Genomic DNA, 19,257 nt, shown 5'->3' on the forward strand with positions numbered 1-19,257 from the left:
GTGCAGTCCAATCGAGATTGGACAAAGCAAACGAGCAAAATTGAATGAAAGACTACTCTAACATTTTCGTGGTTTCGAGTACTTATTGTGTTCGTTCATCCTTGTCCCCTCTCTTTCACCGCACATACATATTCAACGCGTATTTTGCAAATTGAATAAAACATCGAGTTAAATAAACTTCGGTTGTAAACCATCCATTCAACCTTTCAATATCGACCTCCTTTTAAACCTCTTCAACTTTCAAGCGTGTTTCCTTTTTTTCTTCTTTTTTTTTTTTTTTTTCGTTTTTTCCTTTCTCTTTCCATCCATCTTGGTCAATAAAAGGAAACATAATCTAATAACTCGAGGAGAGGGTGAGAGAGAGAGAGAGAGGGTGAGGGAGAAAAAAAATGAAAGATTAAGTTTAAACAAGAGAAAGAGAGAGAGAGAGAAAAAGAAGAAAGTTAATACACTCGAGAAGTTTTATTTTCAAAGAATTTTTTTTTTTTTTTCCTTTTTTTTTTCTCAACTACTCCCTTCGACGTGCGCTCATTTTAGCAAAGAGATAGAGAAGAATGAATATTCCGGCGGAACTTGACAATGTCCCTGTGACCACGAATTTCCCTGGCTGGAACTTTTCGAAAACACGATTCGTCATTACTACTGATTAAGACAAACTAAAAGAAGAAGAAGAAGAAGAAGAAGATGAAGAAGAACGAGATACAAGTATTGGGCAACTTCTCGATCGTTGAAATTGAATCTGACGAAGAAGATAGCCGGAAGAGAATCCATCCTTAGGTATATCCCTAGGGGCTATTTCGAATCTAAAATACCGGAGTGAATCATCCGTGAGTAACGAAGGGAAAATAAGAAAAGAAGGAAACAGCCTCTCCTCCCTGACGATACGAGTCGAATACGTATATGAAATGATTTAATAAACGAAACGAAAGTGAAAAGAAGAGAGGAGAGACGTTTAAACGTGCAAATCGATCTCCGCGTTCTCTCTCTCTCTCTCTCTTGCGAGAAAAAAGAATGGAATGGAAGAAACGTTGGAGGATCAGAACATTTTGTTTATCCCAGGAGAGTTCGTAAAAACTGGATCCAATCGTCCAGCCTCGCGATATATCCAGCGGGTAAAGCGAAGAGATGAACTAGCTGCGAATCTTTTCTGACCTCCTCCTTGTACACGGATCAACAGATACACGGCTCTGTATATGTATATATATACATACTTCACCCCTCGAAGGAGATAACCCACGAAATCACCGTGGAGGAGAGTTTCCAGCCGCAAGTTTCCGCCATATGCAAATTCGCGCGGTCACCACTGGCCTCCTCCCTCTGGCGGACTCTTGCGTGATATTTAACCGACGTGCGGGCGGATAATAAATAATCGTCCATCTTTATTAAATTCACGACACTTTTTCTTCCTCTTCGACGTCTCGCGTGCGCGTCCATCAAAAATTGGAGGAAGGGGGAGGGGAAATTAATTCGCGATTTCTTGTTAGGGAATAAATTGGTGGAAAAGGGAACGAAATAAATTGTGTAAATGTACATGCGCGATTGTTGCAATTCTTCTTCACAGGATCCTCGCTGATATATTTAACGCTAATAAACGGATGGGGAGGAGCAACGGCTCCTCTCCCATTTATCATCCTTTGATCGAATTCTTGGAAAATTTATTTAGTAACAAACAGCCTGGTAACGCTCGGTTTATTATTTGTAATTAATAAACGGCGGGCAAAAATGCAATACGTGATGTATATATTATCCGATAAAGGCGATATATCTATCTGTCATTTCCAATTTTAATGAAAATATTCCATGCAATATGGATTCCATGAAGTTTTTTCCATGATATTGTTGAATTCCGCTCCCCTATCTCATTATTTCATTAATCAGTTTTCAACTGTCGTGCGATCCAGATTCGGCCGGTTAATCGATATTTCCCGAACCGTGACGAGAAACCTATCGTCTCGCGATTTTTAAACAAAATTTTTTTCAGAAAGATCGCAGCGATAAAAAAAAAAATTATCTTCAATTTCATTTTTCAAACGAGTTCCGACGTTCTGTCAAAAATGTCAAAGGGAAGCTTGAACATTCCATTTCCAGTTTTAAATGGAAAAAAGAAAAAGAAGAAGCAAAGAGGAAGGAATTGGGCTTCGTATCATCGAAGTGGTATCATCGCCTGTTCATCGTTCGTTTTCATCGGGGACGAAACCTCCGCCCTTGCATAGACATGAGCCGCAATCTCTCTGATTCGCGAGCAGAGAGTATCGTTTAAGAGCGGGGAAGAGTCGCGAAGAAAGGCAGTAATAAAACTAGAAGGAAGCGTTCGTTCGCCCTTTGAAAGGTGCATCTCATTTTGGTAGGAGAGCAAACATAATCAAGCCACTTTCACCCGGGCTTTGCCAGCCACAATAAATGATACAAGATTATATTTATCACGAGATATGAAGGATTCACGACGACGAGGTCTCTCTTTCTCTCTCTGTCTCGAGTCCCTCCCCGTTTCACAGTAAGCAACGTCTCGACTCCACCGGCTTCAAACTTAAGTATTTATACTGTCGTATAACCGACGGTGCACCGACGCCGACGTACCAATTTTCAAAACAGCTTCTTCATTAACTTGTTCCTTGTTTATTGTCGCAGCGAGACACGACTTTGTCGCAAACTAATCAAAAGCGTTCTCGTTCCATGCTGCCAAAAGGGAACATGATATTGTTTGCCACTGCTATTAATCGTAATTATTATCGTGGAAATATTTCTCTTCGATTAAATTTCCCTCCTCTTTCTTTCTTTTTTTTTTTTTTTTTTTTTTAGAAAAGCAGAAGCAAGATATCGTTCGAATTTAATATAGAAATCTCTTTTCAATTAATCCTCGTTAGGCAGGACAAATTGGGGGAAATTGATTTTTCTCGGATTTGGAACGATATCAAATCTCGTATAATTGATGCTATCAATTAAATTCGATCGTTCTATAATTTTAATTGGAATTATTTAATTTTATCGTGGTTTATTCTTCCTGCCTATTCCACGAATTTATACATACATATATATATATAAAATTTCACGCTCGATAAATCTATTAGAACCGCGGTGAGAAGATGGAGGCGTGGAAAGAAAAATAATTCCGCGAGATGGCGACACAAGCTGGCATAATCCCCATAGAATAATCCCTAGGGACTTTGAAGACGTTCCAGCCCGGTTGGTAATCTTTTTAAAGCTCAAAAAAATTATCGCTCCAAGGAAAATGATTAGAGGCGGTGGTTACGTGATTGCTCCACCTTCCAGTTATGTTATCAGAGCGGACAGTATAGATTAGCGGAATCGCTTAGTCGATGCCGCCGCTGCTCGTTGTATTAGCAGATGCGGTTTGGCACGATTACCTCCCTTAGCTCCTGCCCCCGCAACTTCTATCACGGTATGCCTCCTTCGCTATCGGAACGGGGCTCGAAAGCAGAAACTGCAAAAGTTCGTTAATGGAGGGGGGCGAAACGCTCGCTATCGAGTTGGATTTCTTGTTCTAACGTTCGATCGTCAGAGAGCGATGAACGACAAGATTAAGGTGTATAAAATATTTTGCAACTTGTCGATCGTTTCGATCGAGTAAAGTATTTTTTTTTTTTAATTTCTTCTTTATAGACTTTGATCCTTCGCCAAAAATTGCAAATATTAAAGTATGAAAGAGTTCTTTTTCAACTCGTTTTCAACACTTTAATGCTTATTCCATTCCAGGGTTTTTATACAGCTCTTTTTTTTATTTCTTTATCATTTGTAAAATTTTGTAAAAACGACGAACAAATTTCACTTGGGACAGGATTATAACGAGTGCACCAATACGCGGGATCGTCTTAGCCCCCCTCTACCCGTTCTTATTCGCCGTTATCAAAGTTGCTAAGCAGAATGCATGAAACTTTGTAAGCGAAAAGTAAAACAATAGCCGTGGAAGTTGTAACTTGTAGAAATTCGGGATTGCCACCGAGAAGCGATTTTCTAAACTCGAATTCCGGAATGCGCGCCACTTCATTTTGGGGACATTTTTGTCACGGATTTTGTCATTGTTGTTTCGCGCGCAAAATTTTTCCCCATTTTTCCTTTTCAACGCAGCGCCTGTCTCGTTACGTAAACGTTAATCTCGCGAAAATTACGGAATAAAGTGGATTTAATTTTTTTTTTTTTTTTTTTCCTTTTTTTTTAGTCGAGTATCGAAAAGAAAAATTTCATTGCCAAACGATGTTCGAGGAATTAATTATTACTGGAGGAGGAAGTTCAGTTGCAGCCAACTTTTCGATCAAACAATTCCTCCATCCCCTAAAAGTTAAAGATCAATTAACCGACGATATATTACGAGATGATAGTACGAAAGATTTACAGAAATAAAGCTCGGATAAAAACGAGAGATTTTGAAAATATTCCTGGGTATATCCTTCTTTCTCCTCGTTCAATTACGAGGTGGATCCCGAAGTAAATCAAAATTTTTCTGAAAAGTTCATAAAAATTTATCGTTAAGACGTTCCAGCCCAGGTTGGACTCGGCCTCCTCATGCAAATTCACCGACAAATTTATGCTCATCTTGTTTTATCGCGCATAGAATATCACTTTATCCAGCGTAAGTTTTTCATCTCGGATACTTTCTTTCTTTTCTTTTCCCCCAGCTCTGTGGCAATTTCTTGCCACACCACATCGTTTAGAGCCTCCTGAGAAACTTGTTCGAGGAAAATTTCATGAAAAATATTACTTTTGACAAGTCAGCTTTACCCAAACCGACCAACCACGCGGAGCGATTTTTGATCTAACAAAGATTTAACCCTTTGCACTTCTTCCAAATATTGTGCTTGCCACAAGAACGATGAAAACTTTCGAAGCCACGCGTTGTGCAGAAATATAAACGTTATTTACCACTTTATTCCACTTAAAACCTCGATATCTCGTGAATAAAAACAAAAGTATCGCGAAACAAAATAATTTGGAAAAATAATTTTACAATTTTTGTAAAAAAGAAAACCTTATCGACGAACCTTTGTTCCAAATTTTCTGTATAAAAATCACTTAGCTTTACACATCGCTTCTGAAACGCAGCAAAAGATTAAAAGTAAAATAAAATAAAATAAAATAAAATATAAAAACGAGAAGCCAAAGAATTATTGCTCTGATAAGAATTACCATAATTCATCGTATCCTAGAGCAGATCCGCCTCGATTCGACGTCCCCACGATTATATACGAGATAAAGATTTCTCCAAACAATCTGTCACCCACCGATCCAAAGGAATTGTCCGTCATCTGTCGTCTGTTTAGCAGCACAATAAAATTTTATACTTCTTCCTACTTCCCTTCCTTTCCTCTCTCCCTTTCTTTCCTCGTCCCGATCGAACCCCACAACAGTATACTTCGTGTCGTGTAAACCCGCCACGTATACGTCATACGACGAGGAAAGGCCACGCGTGTTTCACGCGTATGAATTATTCCCTCGTTGAAATCACTCGACTACGCGAATTACACCCTCGTTTCTTCCATTCTCCTTTCTCTCACACGTGTCATTACGGCGAAACATCCATCTCGGATATATAAAGCGGAATGTCGATAATACCCCCCGATTTATCCCCTATTATTCATCGACTCTTTTCACCGCTTCTTCTTTCCCCGAGGGAAACGATTATTATCTTCGATTAATCGTGAATTGTAGACAATTTAGAAAAAGGACGAAGGGGAGGAAATTCGAAAATTCCAAGATTCTCTCACACTTTAACGAAAAATTTGAAACACGTAAGATATATATATTTACACGCGTTCTTCTTCCCTCGTTCGTTGAATAATATTTCCTGCGGGTGTCAAGTGGCGCGTTTATAATATTTACGCGATAATAAAACGCACGAACGAATGAAAATTCTGATGAGCGCGCGAATAAAATATCGAGGAAGAGAGGGAGAGGAACCGGAAGCGGTCGCTTCCCTTCCGCGAGATATAATTAACTCGATCAGGCGGGAAAAATGCGATAAACCGTCCCGCGCCGATAAGAATGATTAATTCTCCGTTTTCTGCATATCCACATTCGATTCTATCGATGCTTTCGAAGGATCAACAATAACCAAACGTCATTAATTATAATTGACGCGCCTTGTTTTAATTCGCTTTTGTATCTCGTATTCGAATTTCGTTTTAATTTCCACTCTCTCTCTCTCTCTCTCTCTCTCTTTCTCTTTCTCTCTGCGAATGAAAATGAAGTTTGAAACAGCCGTGAAATACAAACGTACGATTCGCTCGTGTCAAAATTTCATCGGGCAAACGAGAGAGAGAGAGAGAGAGAGAGAGAGAGAGAGAGAGAGAGAGAGGAAGAGGGAGAGAGGGAGAGCAAGTTTAAAATATTTCGAATATTCGATCCGAGAAGAAGAGGGAAAAAAGGAGGGAAAAAGAAAATGAAAATTGAAGAACAACGCGAAGAATTTAATTAATGGAATATCTCTTACTCGAGTACGCGTAAATGCCGATCCGATATTTGGTTGAAAGTTAAAATGTTTCGAATAAAGGCAAAACTTGTAAGCCGGAATTTCTACTTTGACGAGTTGCATTCGAACTTGAATACACCCCTCCTCCCCTCCCTACGCCAACGTCAACCCACTTGTGATTTATATCTCGTCTCGTTTCTATTGCCCGCGTTTCTTCGTATCATCGTCCTATCCGTTAAAACTATTTTCCCCGGATGTGTTCTATATTTCTGGACAGACGCGGGCAAATATCTTTCTCTCTTCGAGAATTAATTTATTCTTATTTCGAATAATAAACATTCTAATTCGATCGAGTACACTCGTCGGGTGTACTCGCGTGTTATAACAGGTGTAATTTTAATTTGTTTTTCTTTTTTTTTTTTTTTTTCAATTTAAATCCTTTCTCTGCTCGGAAAAAAACAAGAGAATTCATCTCCTCGCCTCGTATCACGTAGCGAGCCCCCCTTACGTGGGATCACGCGCCGGTTTTAACATTTCCTAACGTTTTAAACTAACGCGCGAATAAAACTATAAATCCTCTCTCCCTCTCTCTCAGAGCACAGGTAAATTATAACACACGCGACAGCTTGTTTAATTTTAATATAGGCACGCGTTTCAACCTTCTCGGCTCCCGCCACTTCACCCAGAGAATTGCGTTGAAGTTAGCGAAATAATTTCAACCGAGTTAAAAAAAAAAAAAAAAAAAAAAAAAAAAAGAATTAAACCGCCGCGATGAAAATTCCCGTAAAATTCGTCTCGTTTCGATGCTAATTAATGCTCTTTTCTCCCTCCCTCCCCCTCCCCCCTCCTCCTCCCCTCCCCTCCCGCCTTTCGAATATTATAATTGCGCGATTACACGCGGTGAATCGATGCAATCGATCGCGAAAATATGCGCGCGGACATCGTACGGTGGACAGACGCTTAACTTTGTCCGACCCAACTGTTGATAATCGTCTGAAATTTCAGAAGTGACGTCTTTCTCCTGCTGACATACTTCTGAATATCGACAGCAGCCAAATGCCAAGCACAAACAGGTGTTTATTAAAATATTTCGAAACGTTTGTTTAACGTTTGTAAAACGATAAAAAAAAAAGTCTCGAGTTAGTTTTAGCTAAAAACCCGAAATTTCTAGAAAGAGATAATTATGCACGCGGTATTAATTCATCGCGTGCAATTTAATACAATAAATATTTATATTTGAAATTTAATGACGAAATTCAGTTTGCCCGTTCGATTTACGTTGAACTTCGATAAATGATTAAATCTCGTAAATTGGTATTTTCGCTTCTCCCTCCCCTCCCCCTGGAAAAATAGAAATGGACACTTTTCCTCGAGAAAAAGAGTGCTTTTTCGCAAGCACTCTACCACTTTCGGATGTTTTTATTTATTTTTCCTTTTTTTCCCCTCCCTAGATTTTTTTTAAGAGGTAAACGAAGCGAATAGACCTCTGTCCTGCACAAAGTCACCAGGCATCGATTTTCAGGTCACTCATCTTGGTAGAAATTATACGGCGAACCGGAAGGAAACGCGATGCGCGTAATGGGGAGGGGGGAAGGAAAAAAAAAAGAAAAAAAAGAAGGGAAATAACGCGTGGAAAAATTTTCACGACGAAACGAAAAAAGGAAGAGAAAAAAAATCCGCACGTTTCATTACCCGCGCTTAAACGGATTCTTGGAAAGTAATTCGAATACCTACTCAACGTTTATTTCGCGAGAGTTTATTAACGCGATCTTGTTTACTCTGTTTATATGGATAGTTTCTGGGAAACGCACGAATACAAAGAGAGGCGAGCTCGTATCTATCATCGCAGGTGTGCATCATGCGATCCAACGTTCCGGAACGAAAAATAAGTTGCAATAAAACAAATGACGAAGCAATGAAGTTCTATTATCATTTTCGAATCACGTGGATGCATTTCGACGCAACTACATGCAGCCAAAGGAAACTATTCCTTTGGAGGAAGGATAATTATCCATCGTGTCATGGATTAATCAACGCGTAAATCCAAGTGAAGATGAAACGCGAAATAAATAACAATTTCGAGGAAAACTGCCCAGTCATCCAATATGACTCCGCGATATGTTTGACTTTCACGTTAATTTACAATTTGAATGAATTATAGCGGGCACAAATTGATAGAAGGAAGAGAGACGGAGGGAGGGAGAGCGGGTTTGACAGCGAATCGCGTTACAGAATTCGATCGCGTGCACAACGGGTCTCTTAACCTCGGGATCGATATCACTGCCGGTTACTGCGAACTTGCGGATATTCAGATCTTACGGGGCCATAGCTCCCCGTATTATCCCTCGCGAAATTGCAATCAGGCCACTGAGTCCAAGTGCATAACAATTCGCGGAGTAACACGAGTAATTAATGTCTCGTATTAATTGCGAAAGAATGGAAAATTAAAATAAAATTTTTTCTTGTCGCGAGAGAAATTTGAAAACTTTTCCAAGTATATAAATTCGTAACGCGATTGATCGTTTTAAAGACGATCGATCGAATTGAAATAAGGAATTATTTTGAAACTGATCTTTCTAATTCTAAGAAAAATTATTCCATTTGATGAGATCATTGATCCAATCGACGATTAATTGAATTTCAACGAGTCGAGGTATTGATAAGATTAAAAAAATGTTAAATGTTTACACCGACGAACGTTATGATAAATTGAATTTCTTAACTCACTTTACATTCGATAATAAACCAGTGATCAGAGATGAACAAGTCATTGAAGTAATACTGTTCCTATTGATGAAACACGATGGAAATGGCCAACAACGTATCACGAAGAATAATATCGTGAATAGTAAAATGAAACAGAAATATTTAAATTTAACCCTTTGCACTGCTTTTTCGCTCGGACGAACCAACAACTTCACACGATTTCCCGTTCCCATTTTCGGTTCCCATCTCTCACCTAACCTGAAATGATTTCACACACAAATTAACGTATAAAACTTTTATACTTTGATATTTTTTATCTATCTTTACATACAAACGAAGATAAGGATTATTGAATATTACGTTGTGTGATATTTTAATAATAAAGTAATTACTGAGAAGTATCGTAACCTTGCAATAACATTTTCATCTTTTTTTCTATTATAATCTCAATTTTTATCATTTATTTTCCTTCACTCAGAAATAATTTCATTATTTAATTAAAACTCATCTCATGAACTGTCTATTATTTTTATTTTCCATCTTTTTATCACTATTATCGCCAATTTCTTAACGAATAGAAATAATTTCGTTATTCCATAACGAAACTCGTCTCTAATTGAACTAATTTCAGAAACTTTGAAAATAATATTTCTATCCACGGATCAAATCTCGGAATAATATATAATTTCACGTAAAAAAGAATCTAACCATTTGATAGTATGTTATTCTACACGCTTTACGATTATTTATATTTAAAGGGTTCAAGAATCTATTCACGATATTTTAAAAAAGTCAAGCATAAATAAATATTGTCGCAGTTCGAATTGCTGCACGAATCCAAGCGATGCCTGAGACTCGCCTCTCGAGTTATCGCTTTACTCCGAGTGATAAGTCACTATTGGAGCGCAAAGGATTAATTTTGCTCCATGATAGGCAGCCAATCATGCGAAAACTCCTTTAATTCCCGTTGGGAACAGCAATAATTATCGTTATCTAAAATGAAATAAGCTCGCGTATCGACGTCCAAATAATCCAAATATACACGAATGAATAAATGGGCAGATCACTTGGAAACAACTTTCCAACTAATGGGATTGCCGGTGATAGGCGTAGGTCGGGGATAAACGCTCGAAGGGCGACCGTGTTGCCGCAGTTTCGATGGAAATCTTGATAAATCGTTTTTACAACCCCCCGCTTTTTCCTTTAAATCACTTTTCCCCGGCGAGCGAAACAATACCGTCGAATTTAATGTGTTCGGCGGAGTCTTCGATCCGACCAGACCCATTTAACTTGCGTTGCTCAATCAAAAACGCGCCGAGTAGAACGCCTCGACGAGAGAACGCCTTCGATGAGTTCGTTCAAGGGAAAAATAAAGTCGATTCGGTAATTAACGAAGAGAAGAAAATTTGTTTTCGAGGATAAAAAGGAGCGAGAGAAGAGGCAAATATTTGATAAATTAATTTTGATTTCATTATCGATCGATCCTCGGGATATTCGTGAAAGAAAATTGACAGGTTTTTCAAAGTAATGGAATGATTAACACGGGGGGATAAAATAATTAACATAGAGATTGAGGTATCGTTTAATAATTTATCCGGTTTATTGTCGGTCAAAAACCCACAATTACGGGACTTCGTTATCCGACCAATTGCGCGTTAATATCGCCTTTCTTCCCCCGAATATCCACGAATATATCCCGACATCTTTCTCAACAACAAAGATAATACAATTCACCACCATGGAATATTCCCTCTACGATCTCGATTCCCTTTCGCGCCCGATTCCAGAGTGCGTCCATTTTTTATTTATTTATGTATCTGCTCTTCTCCCATCCCTCTCCCCCCCCCCCTTCGTGCAAATGAGATGAATTCGTAACACGTGACATTTTTACACGGCGGATCGAATATTCTCCGCGTTGCAACGCGCGTGCAATTTTCGAAAAAAAACATCTCTCCAAAAACGGAAACGATCGACAGAAGATCTCTTTTTAATTTAACTTTGCTTCTCGAGAATGGAATAAGATTAACGAAAAAAAAAAAAAAAAGAGAGATCTTTTATTCGATCTCGAAGGAGGTTAATGTCACGACCGTGTTACTCCCTCCGTGGTTAATGAAAACAAGGTGGAACAAAGCGGCGCTGTGTTTATACGTGAAAAGAAAAGACGCCGCGATGAGAGGCACGCGAAATCGGGAGGAGGGGAGGCGGGTTAAAGGCGAGCGAGTTGAAAGGATGAGGAATGGTGGAGGAAGGAAGAGAGACAAGAGGAGACAAGAAAGCGGGAAAAAATGGGGTGCGAGAAGGAAGGCGGGACGTTTTCCTCCTCGTCGCCCTCCTCCCTGGAATTCAATCACACCGTGTTTACAGCTCAGTACACTTAATCCTCTTTATTGGATTCAAACCGTTTGCCGGTGTGTCTCAGAATTTGATCAATTTTATGGGCAAAGGGTCTCGATGATACTTGCGGCCCATCCGTCTATTGACCCTCGATGAAATTATACCGTCATCGCGAGGTGGCCAGTTATTAACTGCGACCCTTGCTTCTTGACCTATCCCCGGTTTAATCCCGAAATAGCTGAAAGGCTTGTTCACTTCTCACACCGACATGTTTTAACCGAATGGACTTTTAATTGAGCCAGGTTCGAGATCGAGAAGGTATATTTGGACAGTGGGATAATTAATTGAACTTCTTTCCGATTTTTAACATTTCTTTTCTTGGTAACGGAACTCGGTAGAAAATTGGGTGGGACTCGACGATAAAAGGGAAAAATAAAAGGAAAAAGTCGTTTATCGAGTGATTATTTTTTCTTTCTTTCTTTCTTTCTTTCTTTCTCTCTTTTTCCTTTTATTCCTTTCCACCTGTTCCTGTCGAAACATTTATTATTCGATTCGTATCGATTCTTTTTCTTTTTTTTTTTTTTTTTTTTTCTTTTTCGAAACGTACATATACATTTCGAAAAAATTCTCCGTATAGAATTTAATTGAGTAGAGTGAATTTTATGAACAGCTCGATAAAAAAAAATGTTTGAAATATGTCGGCATATCGTTCCCAACTTTTCTCTTTCTCTCTCGTGGAAATCCGACTTGAGACCCGATACAAAAGTGAAGCCTGTACGATAAATATTCGACGAAACGGGATTTGGCGCGTCGTCCATTTCTGTGTAATTAAAATTTGCAAAGGGTGAAGGGTAAAATCGTAAACAAGATTACGCGATTGTCCAAACATTTGAACAAATGATGTTTATCGTCACTTTTGCACTTTTGGCCGAATTTGCTCTGTGTCCCCACCGCCCACATGTAGGCTTTATACGATAATTCTATTCTATTCACCAATTATGCGGCCAGTTTTCCACGAGTAAAGAGTAAAAAAAAACTGGATGGAAAATTTACAGGTGCATAATATAAAATCGAAAAAAAATTTTTTTTAAGACCTCGATATTTTCGATATTTCGCGTCACATCCCCCTCGATATATTGAATTCGCGAAATTACGAATATTTTACCATCCTATATAATTCCGTTTTAAAATAATGTTATTCGGGATAAATATTGTTGTTGAAATATTAAAATATTTGATTTACACGAATGTAATGATTGAAAGTGATCGAACGAACGTTGGCGCGTTGATACATTTACATTAGAAGCGGAGACGAGATGATTGAAAAGCGGAAAATACAATGATAAAAAAAATAAACGGGGGAAAAAAAAAAAAAGAGCGAGCGCGATCGCGCGCAAATTTACATTATGGAAATTTATAATTTTTTCCGATAATATTCGCGAATTATCGCGAGAACGATCGTCCTTGCTTTAACTTCGCATAATCGCGCTGATAATAAAAAAAAAAAAGAAAATGTCTAATTAAAAAATTCTCCTCTTCTATCCCTCCCTGTATTATACACTTCGTATTTCTGTCATACAAAAATTTACAGAATCTTCGCGTATTCTAACAACTTTCTTCAATTACAATTGAAACTAAAAATTGCATCGTTTCTTGCGATATCGCATTCTATTCACCCCTGTCGCGCGGATATATAGATTCCACCATCACAGAAATAAATGTCTTTAAAATATGCACCGACTTTAAACATCTTCTCATTCCTATAACGTATTCACGATTCATAGCGAAGATTTTTATCCCGAATTATCGACATCCTCCAATCTAATAAAGTTAAGGTTGACACGCTTTGTGTCTATCTTTAAACATCGGAAATATTTAATCCAGGGAATCCATTATTAGTATCTTTAAAAATTCTAATTTATCTTTCTCTTTACCAACAGATATTTCATTTTAAAAAAAACTTTGCTCTAAGTTTACTTTTAACAGTCGAGCGACGTAATTTTTTTTTTTTTTAATATTTAAAAATAAACGAAATCCTTCGTATCCCGTTATTCTATTCTATTCACGCGTGTGTATTTATATATATATACATATAATATAATTTAAATATATTTAAAATTCAAATTCCTTTCCCGCTCGCATCATAGGAATTAGAAAATTAAAAAAAAAAAAAGAAAGAAAAAAGATAGAATCGGATCAAAAATTCGAATTGTTATCCATTGTTCGAAAAAAAAAATAAATAAATAAAAATCGTAAAGCATTTCACGCTTTTTCGAATTAATTCTAAAGAGTCTTTGAGAGAGATTGTATTTGAGATGAGCACCGGCCCTTAACCATAGATAGTAATTAATCCAGCTGGTAATTATAAAAGGCCATGTGTTTCGTCCGCGTAATAAATGTGTGTTCGATCAAACACTGATCCTGAACAAACAAATTGGTTTTCCGACCTCGCTTCGAGCCCATTCGCATCAAGTAATTTTCAATCGTACGAAACAAATCCGCGCCGCCGCTAAATCGCGAAAATTCATTTCCGAATTCTCTCCTTCCCCCTCTCCGCTCCCTAATTTTCACTTTTCGTCCTTTTTTCCTCGACCACTTTAACCGCATCAATTTTTAATCAAAAATTGTTCAAGAAGAAGAATCGTATAAAATTATCATTCCGATTTTCTCGAGTTAGAATTTTTCATCGAAAATATTCTTTTCCTTTTGGCGGAGAGTTGGGGATCGATAGAATTACGGCAACGATTATCACGTGAAATCCGAAAACAAAATGGAGAGAAGAAAAGTATACTCGCGAGAGTATATCGTCTTTTTTTAAACGTTAAAGAAATAAACGAGACGATTTCGAAAGGAAGCGGCGACACGATGACGACACTTTATCTTTATCTCGCCAATAATTTTTACAAATTCGGTTGAAGCGGTTTTGTCGACGGAAACGCGACACGTACAAATTGACCTGCTCGATATTTCGACATTATACCGCCACGTGGTTTCGTATTTTATCCGATGTAACCGAACCGAGTATCTCTACGTGACACGGCAATATTTGCGAAATCGCGACTTTACCTGTATGCAAACGTATCTGTCAAACTTTCCAATGTATTGTGCGCGGGGAGGAGCCGGAACGATGGACGTCGTGAACCGTATAAAATTTCAAACGAATCCAAGTTTTACGGTTTATACCAGAGTTTCCCACAGTCGTTCCTCGTCGAGGAAAGGAGATCGTTCACGATCGATAAAATAAAAATCAGCGATACGCGCCGTTCTTCTTATTGCCTCCTCGTCTCTCTTTTCCCTTCTCCTCTTTTTTTTATTTTTTCGCCCGATTCGTACGTGTTACATATACACGCACGCTCGCTTTTCTATTCGTCTTCTCTTACGAGTTTAAAATAATATCGAAGAGAGAGAGAGAGAGAGAGAGAGAGAGAGAAAGGTCTCTCCTTCTTCTCTCTCTCTCTCTCTCTCTCTTTTTATCTCGTTAAAATAAAACTGCGATACGAGCGAATATTGAAATGTCGGAATTTTGATTCGTATCTGGTGACGTTACGAAGTTAAGATTCAATTTTGTAGATAATTGAGAAATACGCGAGACGCATCATCGAGATTGAAACGCGTGTCTCTATCGCGAGAAGGGGAGAAAAATTGGAGTATAATTTTTACATTGGGGAGAGAGAAAGAGAGAGGAGAGAGACACACACGGGAAAACGAATTTATGGAAGGATTTTTTTGCCCCCCTCTTTTATCCCGCCTATTTGCCAAGCAATTTCTGTTCTCGGAACTCAGATTTCCGGATAATGTTTGTTTTGTTTTGAAACGATGGTCGGAGAAAACTATAAACGATATTAATCCATTAAACGTTGATTAGACGCGCAATATACGCGCCCGTGGTAAATAAAGTTACGAGGAAAGAAATGTAAACAAATGTATTTGCGTTGGAATCGTAAATGCGAAATGTTTTCAAAAAATTTCTAAATGAAGGAGGATACGAGAATCGAAAAAGAATCTCGTATTTTCTACTTTTCGCGGAATAATAATCTAAAGTGGGAAAAACTATAGAATAAGAATTACATATTCTTTTTATATATTTTTGAATGGAAAAATTTATACCTATCTTTGGATCCGTTTCGCGATTCAAATTGTTCGAAAGTTTTCACTAAAATTGTCGAAAAGTTGTCCCGTTTTTCCTCTGTTCTCGTTGTTTTTAAAAAAAAGAGCGCTAATGCCGCCGTAAATATAACGCGAAATGTATCGAACTTGCAATTAAAAAGTAACGCGTATACACTATTTAAAAAAAAAAGAAAGCAAAATTGGAAACAAAAATCACCGACAGAAACAAGCGCACGTTTATCACGATCGTTTTCACCTCAACGATACAACGGTTTATTAAGCGACGAGTCACACGATTTCGAGCGCAATTAATCATATTTCGATCAATCCGCGACGCTCGATGATGTACATTCCTATCTTTATAACAAAATCAAAAAATTAAAATCTACCTATCTCAAAAGATCATTTACTTACCCGTTCAAATATTTACCCTTCCGCCGATTTTATCGCGATATATTAACTTGTACTCACCGACTAATTCCGGCCGCACGCCAACTAACAACGTAGTCACTACCAGAAGAGGCACCTGTCGTTTACCCGTGCACATACCACGTTTCTCACACATGATACACTTACGCGGGATATAAACACGCGCGAACGAACGCGCCGCTTGTCGCGTACAGACTGAACTTCCGAGTTCGCGGAACGCTCTGTATATCGTAAGCGCACGAGGATCCCCCACTCCTCGGCCGCCGCTCCAGCCGGAGTCGAGCGAGACGAGGGGCGACGCGCATCCCCACTCCAATCGCTCACTCGCGATTCCTTTTCCGCCCAAGAAACCGCTGTCAATCGGCCCTTTGTTTACACGTCGCTTTTTGCAAATCACGCTTTTTTTTAATTGCTTTACGCCCATTGAACCGAGGTGCGGAAGTACGACCGATTTTTACGCATTTTTTGGAAATTTTAATCTTAATTCAAGCGAAGAAATTTTCGTGTGAATTATTATTATTATTTTTTTTTTTCTTGGAGAAAATAATTGTACGAAATAAGCGTAATAACTTTAGAACGAATTTTTAGAAATTTTGTTCAACGTATAATTGTTAATTTGTGTAAATTATTGATTATAGAAATTTGTTTTTTTTTTTTTTTTTTTGATATACGAAATTTATAATATTTTTATATTAATTTGAACGGTAAAAATGTTTGATTATTATTACAACATTTGATGAATCTATTCGTTTCTCTGTTGTACTCGTGTAACAAAGAAGAATCGTTATTATTATTATTATTATTATGGTTTAAATGTAGACAGTAATTAAAATGTTATCGGATTAGTGCGTCATTATTAGTATTTTGATGATACTAACAATACATAATGAGCGCCAAATAATAATATACATATTATTTGGAATGACTATGCGTTATTAAGCAAAAGCTAATTAAAATTTCTATATAACTGTATTCATTTACACGTAATTCTACGCAATAGAACGTATTGTTATTGCACTATAATAAATTACAACAACGAATATGTTGTGTTTCGTAAAACTTATTAACCGTGTAATTTATTTGATATCTGTTTTGAAATTTTAGATTTTCTACAAAACTGAAGTATATAGAAAAAGTGACTGACAAATGTGGAACGATTATTTAACTGCAAAAACAATTAAATTTAATACAACTTTGACATAACTAAAGAACTTATTTCAGACTTTCTCACTGAAAGTATAATGCTAATCCAAAAATCGCAATCTCCAATTAGATCTTTTTAAATAATTTTCCAATTACATCATTCTTGTGAATCCAATTGTAGAAGGAAATTGAAATAATTTACACGATTCATGCCTGGTTCGTGATACTTTAAAGAAGTTGAAAATAAAATAAAACGTAAATAATATATAAAATGTTTCGTAAGATTCGTTTCTTAATCGACGAGGTATTATTACACTTTGTATTCCAATCATTATTTTTCCTTTAAAAGAATTACAGTGTATAACAGTGTCTTGTTGTTGAAATTAGAAATTTGAAACGCGATAACGTAACATCAACTATATTAGCAACAATCAACGCACGTAATAATGTGCACTTAAAACTTTACATTACATTTCACCGACACTACTAATATTAACTTAATTAAATCGTATTCGTTAACTAAAATTTTCTTTTAGCCACACAATGATCAATGGTTTGATCGAAAATTAAATTATTTTCATAGATGTTAGAAATTGTGTAATTAATTCGATTGAAATTTCGATCAATTTAAAATTCAAGGTCGATCGAGAAAGTGCGCAAGTTGTTGGCAGATATTGAAAATCTATCGAAAAATTAAATTAAAAGAGCAAATAATGATTTCCAGTTCCTTTCTTTGTTTTGCTGCCCTATTCATTCGGGATTTCATTTGAAATTTAATAAATATCGCATTATATTTGCCCGTAACTTTTCGCGTTACATTTTTGCTATAAAAGTTGCTCGAAACGTGCGGACAGCAGACAAAAGCATAATATTTTATTCGAAAAATTGATCAAACAGTATCGACCGTATTGCAAATAACGCGTCAAATATTACAATTACAATAAAAAAAAAAATAACCTTTATGCAACTAATATATATTTTACTACGAAATCGATTGGATTTCATCCAATAATCTTTCCTTTTTAATCGATAAGAAAAATTATATATCATTTAAACAAGTGTCAAATGATTGAATAATTTCGAAATTTCTCCTTTTTGAAAATTTTGACAATTTATTTGAATGTTCCCGTTTCCACATAACACCTATAATTTTAAAAGGGGTGAGATGTCAGTTCCAACCAATTTTTCAAGTAGAAATTTCAGATAGATCATGCATGAGGTATCAAAATTTGATATTACACGTAGTAATTAAATAGAAAGTACAAGTTGCTTGACCTCATTACTTAACATTTTATCCCTCTTTGACGGATCCAACATTGATAGAGAGAATCCTGGCAACGAGCCCATTCACCACGCCGCTAACCACGCATACACGCAAACCTCTACTTTCAGATTATTCTCTGATACAACGTGCGATGTACAACGCGCGCGCAGTTGGCATCTCTGCACTTAAAATTAATAAAATTGCACGCCCCCTACACGCGAATAATTTCAATATTTAATATCGCGAATTCATCGATATTTTTCCACCGGAAACAATTAATCCTAATCCTAATCTAACGATTTCAAATTAATTTGGAAGAATAATGGTCTCTAAAATAATTTCGCGTTCGATTTCAATTAAGAAAGAGTAAGACTCGACTCGAGCAATCGAGCGTGCCAATTAAAATCGTATTATTAAAAAGTAGAAATTAAAAATCGATCGTCATTAACCCACTTTGTTACACAATTATTATTCTTCGTGAGATTCTTTTCCTTTTCCCTCCCTCTCTCTCTCTCTCTCTCTCTCTCTCTCTCTCGTGTAAAACAATAATATACACCCAACCACCATTGAAACGGAAACGATATACGTGAAAATTGGGAAGGAGGAAAAAAAAAAATAAAGAAGAGGCGACACAAAAGACCCAGTAACCTGAATTTATGCGAGGCTTAATTCAAATTAAGGAAACGGCGACCCTCGTCGAAATAATTGTGACGGAAAGTACGAGCTGCTAATCTTCTCCAAGAGACGACGCACATCCCCCTTTGACGTTGCAACACTATGATCAAAGGGAGTTCCATACACACGTGCACGGATTATACCCGACCACGCAGTTTCCGATTCGCCTCGGCGT

At 37.3% G+C, this 19,257-nt stretch overlaps 1 protein-coding gene across 2 annotated transcripts in view; it reads right to left on the reverse strand.

Annotated features, from left to right (window-relative positions):
• The window catches only part of LOC100870530 (neurotrimin), a 191,639-nt gene extending 175,443 nt beyond the window's left edge, over positions 1-16,196 (reverse strand). For both annotated transcript variants that reach the window (XM_086907089.1, XM_086907087.1), the window contains exon 1: positions 16,043-16,196. In XM_086907089.1, the coding sequence (XP_086763215.1) occupies positions 16,043-16,136 (94 nt within the window). In that variant the 5' untranslated portion in view covers positions 16,137-16,196. The remainder of the gene's footprint in view (positions 1-16,042) is intronic.
• Positions 16,197-19,257: the final 3,061 nt, after the last annotated feature.

The sequence above is a fragment of the Apis florea genome, unplaced genomic scaffold (genome assembly GCF_048593485.1).
Source record: "Apis florea isolate Af1SG1 unplaced genomic scaffold, ASM4859348v1 contig_24_pilon, whole genome shotgun sequence".
NCBI classification, from domain to species: domain Eukaryota; kingdom Metazoa; phylum Arthropoda; class Insecta; order Hymenoptera; family Apidae; genus Apis; species Apis florea.